Here is a 15832-nt window from a genome sequence, read left to right as displayed (position 1 = left end):
TTTATTGTCTTGTGGTGACAGTAAAATAACAAATGAAAGTCAAATGCAAGATGTGGCTACGACTATGGGGGAAACTAGTATTGCCTCAACAAGTCGAGCAAATGATCTGCGGAGAAGCTCGGGAAATTTGCGGGCATTGACTTTAAGCAATGACAGCAAAAGATGTTCTTTTACCTCACCACTCTATGCCTTCAAAGGTTCACTAGTGAGGATGCTCCTGAGGTGCCCGAGGGAACCTCGGACAAAGAGCATTTTATGATTGTAGAGGCTTGGAAGTACTCAAACTTCCTTTGTAGGAATTATATCTTGAGTAGTCTCCAAGACGACCTCTATAATGTTTAAAGTGGAACTAAGACATCGAAGGAATTGTAGGGGGAACTAGAACGAAAATACAAGACAAAGGATGCGAGAATTAAGAAATTTTTTCTTGCAAGGTTCCTGGACTTTAAAATGATAGATAGCAAATCAGTTGTCTCTCAAGTGCAGAAATTGCAAGTAATCATTCATGATATCCTAGCAGAAGGTATATCTTTAAAAAATACCTTAGTTGAACAAATTGAAAATGTTCTTAGTACTCACATAAACTGTTTTGTAGATTTGATTGTGAATGATGCATTTCAAGTAGCAGCGATTATTGAGAAGCTACCACATATGTGGAAAGACTTCAAAAGCTACTTGAAGCACAAACGCAAGGAGATGACTGTCGAAGATCTTATTGTCCGACTGCGTATTGAAGAGGATAATAAGGCTGCCGAGAGAAGGTCAAAAAGGAATTCTACAATTAATGGAGCACATATTGTAGAAGATGACCTAAACAATTCTAAGAAAAGGAAGAAAGTTAAACAAGGAAGCAATCAACCCAAGAAGAAATTCAAGGGAAAGTGATTCAATTGTGGCAAGATTGGCCATAAGTCCACGGATTGTCGTTCCCCTAAGAAAGGCAAGAAAAAGGACCAAGCAAATATGATTGAGTCCAACAAAGAATGTGATGATCTGTGTGCTATGTTTTCAGAATGCAACTTGGTGGGGAATCCTCGTGAGTGGTGGATAGATTCTGGTGCCACCCGCCATGTTTGTGCCAATAAAGAGTTATTTTCGTCATTTTCTAAGGCTCAAGTAGAAGAAATACTCTACATGGCTAACTCCGCTACGGCTAAGGTAGAAGAAACAGAAAAAGTGGGCTTGAAAATGACTCAGGAAAGGTCTTGACACTTAACAATGTCTTGTACGTTCCTGAATTATGTAGGAACTTGATTTCTGTTTCACTTCTAGACAAGAACGGATTCAAATATGTAACCGTTTCTGAAAAAATTATAATTAGCAAAGGAGATGTGTATGCAGGAAGAGGCTATCTCACCGAGGGCCCTTATAAGATGAATGTAATGAATGTTGAAATAAATAAAAGTTTAAATTCTTCTTACTTGCTTGAATCTTATAATTTATGGCATAAACGTTTAGGCTATGTTAATTAAAAAATGTTACGAAAACTGATTAACTTAGAAGTTTTGCTAAACTTTGAGTGCAATAAATCAAAGTGTCAAACGTATGTAGAATCAAAGTATGCAAAGCATCCTTATAAGTTCGTTGAAAGGAATTCCAATCCTCTAGACTTAGTACACATTGACATTTGTGATATGAAGTCAACACCATCACGTGGTGGGAAAAAGTATTTCATAACTTTTATTAACGATTGCACTAGATACTATTATGTCTACTTGCTAAATAGTAAGGATGAAGTAATAGATGCGTTTAGGTAATACAAAACTGAAGTAGAAAATCAGTTAGAGAAAAAGATAAAAATGATAAGAAGTGATAGGGGCAGAGAATATGAATCTCCTTTCGCCAAAATATGTGTAGAGAATGGAATCGTCCATCAAACTACGACCCTATATTCACCTCAATCTAACGGAATTGTGGAAAGGAAAAATCGAATGTTGAAGGAAATGATGAATGCCTTACTTATAAGTTCTGATTTACCGCAAAACTTGTGGGGGAGGCTATCCTTACAACCAATCGTATACTCAATAGAGTTCCCCATAGTAAGACACAATCAATTTCTTATGAAAAATAAAAAGGAAGGAAACCCAACTTGAAATATTTCAAAGTGTGGGGGTGTCTAGCAAAGGTCCAAGTTTCTATGCCTAAAATGGTTAAGATAAGATATAAGACTGTGGATTGTGTGTTCATAGGATATGCTCAAAGCAGTAAAGCATGTCATCTTTTAGTTTATAAATCCGAACATCCTGATATAAATAAAAATACGATAATTGAATCAGATAATACTGAATTTTTTGAAAATATTTACCCATATAAAATTAGACATGAACAGTCAAGTGGAGGATCTAAACGACCTCAAGATGAACCAAGTGAGAATGTACATAATAAAGAGAATTCAAGACGTAGTACATGTCAAAGAACGTCTACTTGGTTTGGATTATATTTTGTAACATTTCTCTTAGAAAATGAGCCTCAATTATTTAAAAAAGCGATGCCGTCGTCAGACTCATCCTTTTAGAAAGAGACAGTCAATAGTGAGATTGATTCAATCTTAACCAACCATACGTGGGAATTGGTTGATCTTCCTCCAGGAAATAAACCTTTAGTTTCTAAATGGATCTTCAAAAGGAAAATGAAAGCAGATGGTACTATTGACAAATACAAGGCAAGACTTGTAGTAAAAGGCTTCAAGCAAAAAGAAAACCTTGATTACTTTAATACATACTCGTCAGTAATGAGGATAACATCGATTCGAATGTTAATTGCCCTGGCGGCAATATATAGTCTTGAAATCCCTCAAATGGATATGAAAACCGCATTCCTAAATGGAGAATTGGAGGAAAAAATTTACATGGAACAACCTAAGGGTTTTGTGGTTCCAAGAAAGGAGAATAAGGTGTGTAAACTTATTAAGTCATTGTATGGGACTAAAGCAAGAACCTAAACAATGGCATGCGAAGTTTGACCAAACCATGTTGGCAAACGAGTTCAAGATAAATAAATGTGATAAATGTTTTTACATTAAAGACACTACGAATCACCAATTCATTGTTTATTTATAGGTGGATGATATGTTGATCATCAGCAGAGACATTTGTGACATAAATGCAACGAAATGAATGCTCGAGAGTAAGTTCGATATGAAAGACCTTGGAGTTGCGGATGTGATCTTAGGAATAAGAATTCATAGAACTCCACAAGGGTTGGCATTGTCACAGTCTCATTATATCGAAAATGTACTTAAAAAATTCAAGTATATGGAATTCGATATTGCCAAGACTCCATTGGATGTGAGCTTTGCACTTCAAAAGAATAAAGATGAAAGTGACTCACAATTGGATTATGCAAGAGTATTGGAATGTTTAATATATATAATGAATTGTACAAGATCAGACATAACACGCGCTATTAGTAAGTTGAGTTGGTACACAAGTAATCCCAACAAAACTCATGGATGGCAATGAAAAGAGTTTTGGGGTATCTAAAATACACTCAAGACTATGCCTTGCATTATAATAAATATCCTGCGGTACTTGAACGATATAGTGATGCAAATTGGATCACCGGATCGAACGAAGTAAAACCACAAGTGGATATGTATTTACTTTTAGTGGAGGAGCAGTCTCTTGGAAATCATCCAAACAGACTTCTATTGCTCGCTATACAATGAATCTGAATTTATCGCATTGGATAAAGCCGGTGAAGAAGCAGAATGGCTCTGGAATTTCTCAGAAGATATTTCTTATTGGCCCAAACTAGTGGCACCAGTATGTATACACTGTGATAGCCAAGCGGCAATAGGTAGGGCAGGGAGCATGATGTACAATGATAAATCTCGTCACATAAGATGGAGACATAATACAGTTAGAGAACTTTTGTCTAGTGGAATTATCACTATTGACTATGTTAAGTCAAAGGATAATGTGTCGGATCCACTTACAAAAGACCTATCTAGAGAAGAAGTGGAAAAGACATCCAAGGGAATGGGTTTAAGGCCTAGGACAAGTCAGCATGGCGATAACTCTACCTAGCAGACTGGAGATCCCAAGAGCTAGGTTCAAGGATATCAAACAAAGTTGTGTCTGACAAGTTCAACATTGTCAATTACCCAACCCATTCTCATGATGTAGACAATGTTTAGTAAACAAGGACAAGACTTAAGGTGAAAAGTCTTTTAATGATTATCTAAATTTAACAAATTTGACCAAATAGTTTAATCTATAGGATTGAACATTTAGAAATCACATATATGAGGGCAAAATGGAAGTCGTTTCAAGGAGAATGTTAGTAAAGGCCTATTCTCTAAGCTCTCATGAAATCGATACGTGTTCATGGCTGAAAAGAACAAAATTGTGAGAACCATAAATGGTAAAAGGCTGGTTGTGCGACATATGTTATCTAGGTGTACACTAAAGCTCGACGGTTCAAGGATATTAAATCTACCGATTGACCGAGTGGATTCGATGCATGTTTACTACGGAAAGTTCAAAGGGAAACCCACCTATCCAGATGCAATCAGTCTTTGCTTGATGACCACATACTTATCCGTAAAATTTTACAAAGAATAGTCATTCCCCATTCATGTGGGGGATTGTTGATTTTAATTAGTGTGAATGGAAAATAGAGGGACACAACCTTTGAGCAAAAGACATAGTGTTTTGGAAAAGGTGTGACTGTTCAGATAGTTGTGTCTGTTCAAAAAAAGACACAATATTTCGAATGAACAGACATGACTCTTCCAAAGGATACACCTTTTAAGTGAACCATTGCCACCTTTCAGAAGAGGCATCTGATGGCTATATAAACCTGCTTTCATCTACAGGTTTGATATGAATGAAAAATTTTCTGAAATAAAAACTCTTCTTGTCTTCAAAATATTTTTTGTGATCAATCAAATCGTTGAGTGAGTTCGACGAATCCAATTATTTGAGGTACCACTATAGTTGGATTAAAAACCATTTTATTCATGGAGGAAGATTCCAAAACCTCGGGTATAGTGAGGGGAATTATTCCTTAAGGACACTCCGTGAAGTCGGGGAACTTGGCTTTATATTTCTGTTTCATCTTAATTTCTGGAAAAAAAATAAAACACACTTCTTAGAAAGATCACTTTGATCTTGTGTTGAGGGTGTTTTTGTATTTCATAGTATTCTTGTTTTAAACTTGAACTAGTGTTGAAGTTGTTGTGACTAAATACAAATTCTTATACTCGAAAACACCATAAAATAACAGTTTAAACCTTGAATCGATATTAATTATAGAAATACAAAAAAAAAAATTATGCAAATATTTAAAACTCATGCCCAAAAGGAAAATACCAGGACCAACTGATTTTACTTTGGTACATATGTTTAGCAAAGAAACAAAATGAAAAATTAAGAAAAAATTGAGAGAGTAATCTTCAATCTAATAGTACATTAAGTTGATCTTGAATTGACGGATCACAATTTTATTAAATAAGAGAAAGATAAAATAAAATAAATAGATAATGTCTCAACGAAGCTCATGAACAATACCCATATATATTTGTATACTCAAGTTGAATCTTTTAAGTGCTCGTTTGGTAGAGTGTATAAGAATAATGTTGAATATGGTGTATTAATAATATTTGCATTAATAACACAAGTATTAGTAATGTTGATATTAATTATGCAGACATCCTTTCTTATACAGTGTTTGGTTTGATATATTAAAATTAATATATATTTATTTAATTTTTATAAAAAAGTGTAGATTTACCAAAACACCCTTTTTACACACATTTGTCTATTTCAATTCTACATAAAAACAAATAATTTTCTAACATAATTTATTTTTTTTTTAAAGGAAGAGCTGCTAGCACTAGTGGGGCCTATGCTACTCATATTTGCCTTGTCACCCTTTTTTCTTCTTCTCCACTACTGATAATTCTCTTGAGCACAATGTTTTTTGTTTTTGAAGCTCTCTGTAGTGAACCAAACTATACAAGCGAGTTTTGTGCCTTTTGTTCCGGTAGGAGACGACGCAAAATGATCTCGGACATCTCCTTCATCCCCTGGTAAAGCAAAAACTGAGAAACTTCTCTTTCTTCGGGATCAGTGCCTTTGCCGGTTGAGACAATATAATAGTGACTGCCATTCGGGATTAACCTTGCTCTTAACCACGGCAATCCCGTCAGCGTAGCCATTCCAGATTTCTATTTAATCTTCAATATAGCGGGACAACGATGATTGATTAAGAAGGAAGAAGATGTGGAGAAATGGTGAGAAAGTAGTTGTTATTTTGAGGGGTAAATTTGTAATTTAATAATGTAATGCATGTATTGAAATATGTTGTATTACTGTGTATAATTAATACAAGGCATTAATTATACGTAGATAAAAATTGTACCAAACAGTATATTAATAATACACAAAAATAATGCATGCATTAATTTTGTTAACACACTCTACCAAATCACCCTAAAGGATCCACCCAAGCTAATAGTTATATCACTTGATTAATTATTTCAAATCATTAAAAGTATCACTTATTTCATGTGCTTCAGCTAATTATTCTTTCTCCTCTTGCTTTACCAAGACTCTCTTTAATGAATAATCATAATATAAGATAGAAAAGATAAATGGTCTTGAACCTAAGAGATTAGGTAATGTGACAATTCAAATATATATATATATATATATATTCTCCAACTTACGGAAAAAAGGTCAGATCTTAAATTGTTTCTACATAAAGAAAGTTCGTATCGAAAGGGAATTTTTTTTAATGAATATTTAGATTAAAAAATATCATACTACTAAAAATTTCAGTCTAAGCTATATTTTAAAACAAAAGAGAGAGAAGAATATTCACCTTAATAGTCTTTCACGCTTTCAAAGAAGGAAGCCCCGTAGTTATGAGTTCTCTATAAGCCCCCTTGCAGGAAAATTACTCTCACAGTGTCACAGTCCCAAATTACCTGTCCCAAATTGAAATGACATATTGATTAAAAAAAATAATTAATAACATATCTAGTTTATCATAGTACCTTATTAAATGATGTTTATATTTTAATTTGAAGAAAAAGTAATTAATGCAAAGGATAAAACATGAAATTTTTTTTTATCTCTTCTTGATTAATGGAAAAGACAAGTAAAATGAAAAATCAAATTAGAAAATTTAGGAAGAATAATTTGGGATGGAGGGAGTATAATTTTTTGGAGTTAAAATTGGAATTGGAATTGAAGTTGGAGTCGGAGTTGTTATTGACAATGAATATAAATTGGAGTTATTTTTTAAATATTGTGAGAAAAATAGGAGCGAAAACAAGTTTTACTTGTTTTCACTTTTCCAATATAATTTTAAATTGTATTTGAAATTCTCATAGCCAAAAACATACTGTTTTCACTTTTTCCACTAAAGTAAAATAATTTTCTGGCAACAACAACAACAACATACCCAGTGTAATCCCACATAGTGGGGTCTTGGAGGTAGAGTGAACGCAGACTACACTATTACCTCAGGTGAAGTAGAGAGGCCGTTCTCGATAGACCCCGACTTAGGACCAATAGTAGTATAACAACACAAAACATAACTAGATATAAACTAGTACAGTATGCACAATAAACTAACACCGCTAGCCACAAGATAATACTAAAATCTATCTATCTGAAACCATAGACATCACTCAACACCACGAACAAGAAACTTCAGACACAAATAAAGAACGCTCTCCTATTGTTACCGACACACTCCGACCCCTAACTCTCTACCCTAATTCGTGTCTTCCACAACTTCCTTTCAAGGATCATGTCCTCCATAAGCTGTAACTGCTCTATATTATGCCTAATTACCTTCCTCCATGATATAATAAAAATATCCATGACCAAATGCTACTAAATTTTACCATGAAACACAAAATAAAATCTTGCACAGTGTATTCATTAGTTAGAATTTAAATAGATATTTTTTTGAAATATAGTTGTATCATTATGTTCATATTTATATATATATATATATATATAATAATAGGATATTAATGAGAAATAAATGCCAAGGAAATGAAGAAAAAAGTAGTAGGGAGGGGGAGAAGATGGAAGAGAACATAATGTGTATTAAGATATATCACTACAAGAAAATAGATAAATTGTGACAGAAATTTTGAGACAGAACACTTTCGTCACAAATTGTGTCAGAATTTTGATGAATTTGTGATGGATCATTACTGTATAAATATAATAATTTTAAAATATTTTATTTTCACATAAAAATTCAAAAAGTAACAGATTTGTAACTAATTTAAGATAGATTTTTAATATAATTTTTGTGACGGACACATTTTTATCACAAACTAAAGTTGATTAAAAAAAACTTTCTATCACAAATCCGTGATTAAATTTATGACAGATTGAGCAGTCTGTCATAATAAAATAAAATAAAAATTGATTAATTAATTAAAAATTGTGACGGATTTATTCCGTCACAATAAAATTTTTAATTTTTTTTTTGTTAATTTTGACGGATTCATTTCCGTAACAAAAGCATTTTTGATGACTTTTTTCCCTCAAAATTTTTTGCCCCATTTCATTTTCCCACAAAAACATTTCATTTCCCTCAAAAGCAGATCAGAAAACCTTTTGGTATAGAAAATTCTCTTTTACTCTTCACTATCATTCGCATTGTTCATCATCATTCTTCATTTTGACGAAGTGAGTGTTCAAATTTTGTGGTTATCCTTGTCTTCTTGAGGTAAATTTTTTTTATTTTGATGGTACTTGGTCTGATTTGTTGTCTGAAATATCAGTTGTTGATATGTATTCGATGCATTTTGCGAGATTAGATTTTGTTTTTTCATTATATTCAATCTGTTGTTTTTCGTGTTTTATGGGGAATTGTTTAATTTCTTTGGATGGTTTCTAACTCGAGCTGAAGTTAAAACGTCTTTTCTGTTGTTTTATAAGTATCAATGTCGAATCTAGGAGTGACAATTCATTTTTTTCATTTTGTCCACTATAAAGATAGTTTAGATGTAGTTGTTCAGTTCGATTGTTGTTGTGCCTCTATAATGAAATAGCTTTTGGCTCTATTTCTATTAATATTAATGATAATGCTTCGCTGAACCTTGTTTCGGCAATGTTCCATTTAGTGGTGGCATTTTTCTGGAAAATCTTCCTTCGGCATTAGTTTTGGAATATTAGATGAAATCGGTAAAAATAAGATATGGTTACCCTATTATTATTTGTTTATGATTCTTGTTTTGGATTTTTGACCATGTGTTTTGTTTGCAATTAGTAAAAAATCAACTAGTAAACAATCTAATGCTAATTAAAAAATAAGTAAAATGAATTGGAAATGTCTATTTGACTATGGAGCTATTCTATAACAACCAGTAGTTGTTAAGGTTTAGTCACGATAATACCCTTACATAGGCCATTCTATAGCAAGTTAGTTTCAAGTGTTAACAATTTCTTCTTGGTTGTTAAAAGTAGACTCAAATTTATATCTATGTTCTATTGTTATATGAAAATTACTTGTCAACACGTAAGTTTTAACATATTTATTCGATTTTAGAGTGCACGATATGAATAATTCTGACCGTGAGTGAATGTATGATAGATTGTTGGAAGATGGATTCATAAATCCTAGGTTTATTGATGGGGTTGAGAGCTTTGTTGAATTTGCTAAAAGTCATCCAGAATGTATGAACGGTGAAAAACTAAGATATCCTTGTAATCATCGTAAGTGTCGAAATAAAAATATTTTGGATGAGTTTACAGTTATGACACATCTTGGAAATAATGGCTTTGTACCGAATTATTATCGTTGGCATCATCATGGAGAAAGTTATATTCCAAGTCCAATTATGTTTGATAATCATCAAGAAGAAGCTTCAGCTTTAGGTAAAACCATGAATTCTCAATCTCATAATGAATTTCGAGCTATGGTTTTTGATGTTGCTGGGCCTTCTTTTGATGGTAATATAGAAGAGGATCCAAATCCCACAACACAAAATATTTATAATTTGCTCAAAGCATCGGAACGAGAAATTTGGCCGGGAAATCCATATGGACACACACAACTGTTTGTCATTGCTCGTCTGTTGAATCTAAAGGCGGAACATCATTTTTTTGAAAGATTGTATGATGAGTTGTGTGAATTTATATCAGAATTGATGCCAACTGATAACATAATGATAGATAGCTTTTATAGTACGAAAAAGCTAATGAGAGGATTAGGCTTGCCGGTTGAAAAGACTGATTATTGCAAAAATGGTTGTATGCTTTATTGGCGGGAGGATAGTGAACTTGTCAATTGCAAGTTTTGTTCTCACCCTCGATTTAAGAGATCAAAATATCAACGCTCCAAGAAGAAAACTAATATTTCTTATAAGAAGATGTATTATTTTCCTTTAGCTTCGCATTTATAAAGATTGTATACATCTGATGCTACATCAAAACATATGAGATGGCATCCTGAGCATGAAAGGGATGGTGTGATACGTCATTCCTCTAACTCTCCTGCTTGGAAACAGTTTGATCAGTCACACCCTTCTTTTGCATCTGAAGTGAGAAATGTTAGATTGAGTTTGTCAACTGATGGTTTTCAACCTTTTGGTCAATTTGGCCAACAATATTCTTCTTGGCCTATGATAGTTACACCATATAATTTGCCACCTTGGATATGCATGAAGGATGAATGTATGTTTTTGTCTGTGATTATTCCTGGTCCTAAAAATCCAAAACAGAAACTCGATGTCTTTTTGTAGCCTCTCATTCAAAAGTTAAACGAATTATATGAGAAGGGAATTCAAACATATGATGTTTCAAGTAAGAATAATTTTCAAATGAAAGTTGCATTGATGTGGAGAATAAGTGATTTTCCTGTGTATTCAATGTTATCGGGTTGGAGTACAGCAGGAAAATTAGCTTGTCCTTATTGCATGAAATATTCTGATGCCTTTTCACTATCCAATGGTGGAAAGATCACATGGTTTGATAATCACAGAAAGTTCTTACCACCAAATCATCTGTGGCGAAGAAATAAAAAGTGATTCAAGAGAGGTCAAACAGTACCAAAGATTGCATTTACTGAATAATCGGGTGTACAAATACTTATGGAGATTGAGGATTTGGGACTCATAAAAGTGACAAAACTTAGTTCTGATGCGATAAATGTCAAAATTTCAAAGAATACTGCATGTGGTTGGAAGAAAAGAAGTATTTTTTGGGACTCGTCTTACTGGCCAACAAATCCTGTTAGGCATAACCTTGATCCGATGCATATTGAATTTTTTTTTTGATAATATCTTCAACACTGTGATGAATGTCAAGGGGAAAATAAAGGATAATGCAAAATCTAGAGAAGATTTAAAACTGCTTTGCCATTGTCCAGAGTTACATCAGAATGAAAGTACCAAAAAGTATCCAAAGGCTTGTTATATGCTAGGTGATAAGGCTAAAGAATTCTCTGCAAATGGTTGCAATAGTTGAGATTTCCTGATGGTTATGTGTCTAATCTAGGAAGATGTGTTGACATGATCAAGCTTAAACTTTTTGGTATGAAGAGTCATGATTGTCATGTATTTATGCAACGGTTAATACCTATTGCATTTCGAGAATTGCTTTCACGAAATGTGTGGCAACCATTGACGGAGTTGAGTCTTTTCTTTAAAGATCTCACCTCTACAACAATTACGGAAGAACACATGAGACAATTAGAAGAAAATATTTCTCTTATCTTGACTAAGCTTAAGCGCATTTTTCCTCTAAGCTTCTGGGATTCCATGGAACATCTTTTTATCCATTTAGCTTATGAAGCACGTTTAGCGGGCCCGGTTCAAGGACAATGGATGTATCCGATTGAGAGGTAAATAAAGTTAATTATATGTTATAATATATGTAAATAAATATATTAATTATACCATATTGACATACTTTAATGTTTGTAGGAATCTTCGTAGATACAAGAATGTTGTCAAAAATAAGAATAAAGTTGAAGCTTCTATATGCAATGCATATTTAGTTGAAGAAGCATCTTTATTTTGTGCGTAGTACTTTAAGTCACACATTCCGACACGACACAGAAAAGTACCACAAAATTTAGATGATGGTGGAGTTGAACAGGATGATCCTGTGATGCTTTCTGTTTTTAAGCAAGCTGGTCGAGGTTTTGGTTAGCTGAAAAAAGGAGGTTAGATGATAAAGAATATCACGCAGCTCGTACATATATTTTGTTGAATTGTCATGAAGTAAAACTATATATCAAGTAAGTTAATTATGAATCATCTATAAATATCAATAAAAATTTTGATATTATAATTAAATTAGCTTTTTTCCTTTAGAATTTACGAAGATATCTTGAGACAAATACAACCATGTATTCAAGATAGCGAGATTGACGCTAAACTTGAAACAGAGTTTGCATCTTGGTTTGAAAAATATGTAAGTATTTATAGGTCTAAATTATTCTTTAATTATTTGCTATTATTCACAAAAGCAATCTTAATCGATGTCTAACTATTTATAATGTCAATAGCCACAGAATCTTCTTCCGGCATACCAATCAAATCATGAAAGATCTTGCAGAAGGGCCATTACATATGGTTCAACCCTTTAATGGATATGTCATAAATGGTTACAAGTTTCACACTAAAGAATACGGTTCAAATAAATCTACTATGAATAGTGGTGTATGCATCAAGGGTTTTAGCCATAATGCAGATAATATTGATTACTATGGTCGATTGATACAGATTTTGCAACTAGAGTATAATGCATTACCATTCAAGCGAACCATGTTATTTAAGTGTTCTTGGTTTGATCCGATGCCAAAGCATGGTACAAGAGTGCATCCACAGTATAATCTTGTTGATGTTAACAAGAGAGTGTTTAACAAATATGAACCATTTAGTATGGCTGTGCAAGCATCTCAAGTGTATTTTGAAATTTATCCTACTGTAAAAAAGACAGTGAGTGAATGGTTAGCCATTTTCCCAATAAAGGCACGCTCTGTTGTAGATGTTCCCAAAAAAGTAGAGCAACCTTATACATTGAATGATCCATCTTTTCAAGAGGATGATAGTCAAATACATGAAATTGATATGGATGAAAATGAAATACTTAACACATTGAATGATCCAGATGGTATGCTTATTGACATGAAGGAGGGGGAAGATGAGGATGAGGATGAGGATGAGGATGAGGATGAGGATGAGGATGAGGATGAAGATGAGGACGAGGACGAGGACAAGGATAGGGACGAGGATGATGATGATGATGGGGAGGAGGACGACGAGCATGATGATGATGACAAGGAGGAGAAATGTGAACTTCATAAAAAGAAAAGAAGAAGAATCTAACTTTTTCTGTTGTTAGTAGTTACATGTACTAGCTTGTGCTGAGTTTTGATACTACTTCCTTTGTTGTGTATCTTCAAAAAGCTTATGTTTTTGAATTAAAGTTTTGAACTTTAAGTTTCTTGAATCTTGATGCTCTTTTCTTGTTCTTGTGTGACTGTAAAAGCTAAGTTCTTGAAGTGTTTTGAATTAAAGTTTTGAGCTTTAGATTTCCTTTTGTGGATTGTGGTTGTTGTTAGAGTCCTTGAAATAGCTGAAAAGTGTTGAACTTTAAGATTCTTGATGCTTCTTGGTGCGGTTGTTTCTGGTGTCAGAAGGCACTGATACTCGTCTTGTTAAAGTGGAATAGAATGGGTAAAAGTGATAACTTTTTTCTTCTTTCTATATGTCTTTCAAAATAATGTATTTTGCAAGATTTGTTTTTCATGAACTTTGTTTTGCAGTTATAGAATAATTGTCATTTTAGAATATGAGTGATACGCCATCATTAGTTGTTGGTTCTCCTGATACTGTTGGTTCCATAGATATCCCTATTGGGTGTAGTAGCAGCTCATCAACAACTAGGCGGTTGGTTAATATCAGTTGTCGGGGAAAAGTAAGAGAAGATATTTGTGCAAGAGTTATTTACCTTTTAAAAAAAAAAAATTTCATAATAATTTACTCTTTATAATTATATTTCAGGTTTGTCCCTAATGGTCATTCTATCTCAAAGACCATCACAGAAAATTTTAAGGAACGACAAGATACTACAGGATACACATGGAGAGGTGTGACTGAATCCACTCGTAAATTCTATTGGCATGAACTCATGGTAAATATTGCTTTATATTAAAAATTAATAATATTATTGTTGTGTTTATGTCTCTAACTAAATTTTTTTCTAGAAATCATATCAGTGGAATCCTACAGAGAACTTCATAATCGAATGTACTTGGAAGAAGGTGGCATCCAACTTATATACAAAAAGAACGTATCATTGGCGAAGAGAAATAAACAAACCAAATTTTGTATTGGATGATGTTTGGCAAAGCTGGAAGACATATTGGGCTTATGAAGAATTTAAGAATAAATCTCATATTGCAACTCAAAATCGATGTAGTGAAACTGGTGGTCCGGGCACTGGTCCAATCAAGCATACCGGTGGTTTCAGGTCAACAGTGGAGCATACTATAAAATTGGTAAATTTCGTACTTTAATAGATTAATTCTTTGACTTTATCTCTGATTTTAATGTTGAACTTTTTTTCCAAGCAACCGAAATGGGCCGTGAACCAAATTCATGGGAGATATTTAAGAAGTTGCACTTAAAAAAGGATGACAGTTTTGTTGATGCCAAGCCGAAGAGCATTAATGTAAGTTTGCTAATAAGCTTCTCATTCCTTAGATCTTGAAAGCATGAGATCAATATAGATCTTGCAAGTAGAGTGACTTGTTATTTGTATCTTGAAGTAGTGAAGCCGTGTGGGGCCAATTTTTATTCACTACACATGTTGCAATCTTGTACTCTTAAAAATCTAATTTTTGTTAAAATCTTGAAGTCTAGTGAAGCCGTGTGTGGCCTATTTCGATTCACTAGCATTGTCGTTGCATGTTGTTGTTCTTGTTGTGGTTTGCTTCTTCTGTTTGAACTTGATCTTGTGTTTGTTGTCGTTGCATCTTGTTGTTATTTGTGTTTTCTAAGTAAGGCTCTGAAACACCACGTTTATGTCGCTACTTTGTACGGAGCTTCCTCCCGGATTTACAATCATTATGTTGTCAATTGTTTTATGATTTTCGCTAGGCTTTTGTTGGTTTTAAGTGCATCTACTATCCTTTACATCTATGAAATGTCCCCTTGCTCTCTAGATTTTGATGCCTTGTTGGCTTTCAAGACAGGGGTAACCCTGTCATCATGACCATTATTTGCAAAGCTTGGTTTAGTAGCATGGTCGTTATTGCTATTTTCACTTGATTAAGTGGTTGTACATCCAAAACCTTGAATATCCTTGTTATCTCTTCATCAATGTGTTATCTCTTCATCAATGCATTAAGGATAAAGTTTAGCGATGAGGAGATTACAATGCGAATCCTATAGTAACCTGTACAGTATTTTCATTTTGTTGAACTTTTACATGGATGTTGAGATACCAGTAAAAATAAATGATGACCTTTGATATACATTTTATCTTCTTATGTGTTGAGCTGCATCCATTTTTAAATTTGAAAAAGATTTTCTGTCTAGAGTGTTAGTGGGAGCGAAAAAAAAAAGCTACGTAAAAGAAGATTCAAAGCTTAAATCTATCTCTTCTGACCACTTCCATTTCAAGCTTTAGGCGGAATCAACATATTATTCTATAAGTCCCCTTTAGACTTATGATTAACAAACTTTATGTAGCATCAGCTTGTAGAATAAACTCTAAGAGCCTTTTTAATGTTCGGCTAGGCACACATTTTCTACATAAGTATATGTTTTCAAAATTCGAAGCTTAGGACTTTAGTTGTTTGTTTTTCCGGATATTATTGGTTAGTGTATACCAGGTTACTT

General features: G+C 33.4%; 1 protein-coding gene and 1 long non-coding RNA gene across 2 annotated transcripts; both read left to right on the top strand.

Annotated features, from left to right (window-relative positions):
• The first annotated feature begins 8526 nt into the window (after positions 1-8526).
• LOC107842833 lies at positions 8527-14660 on the top strand. Its single transcript, XM_016686865.2, has 4 exons — positions 8527-8663; positions 13991-14120; positions 14194-14487; positions 14560-14660. Exons 2-4 carry the CDS (start codon positions 14118-14120, stop codon positions 14614-14616), a joined length of 354 nt encoding a protein of 117 aa, XP_016542351.1. The 5' UTR covers positions 8527-8663; positions 13991-14117; the 3' UTR covers positions 14617-14660.
• Positions 8713-13035, top strand: LOC107842842. The gene is made up of 3 exons (XR_007053032.1): positions 8713-11820; positions 11903-12219; positions 12296-13035. It is a non-coding gene; the product is annotated as an uncharacterized LOC107842842 (long non-coding RNA).
• Positions 14661-15832: the final 1172 nt, after the last annotated feature.

The sequence above is a fragment of the Capsicum annuum genome, chromosome 1 (assembly GCF_002878395.1).
Source record: "Capsicum annuum cultivar UCD-10X-F1 chromosome 1, UCD10Xv1.1, whole genome shotgun sequence".
Lineage (NCBI taxonomy): Eukaryota > Viridiplantae > Streptophyta > Magnoliopsida > Solanales > Solanaceae > Capsicum > Capsicum annuum.
The sequence above is the reverse complement of the archived record's forward strand: the minus strand, read 5'-3'. Positions and strand labels throughout refer to the sequence as shown.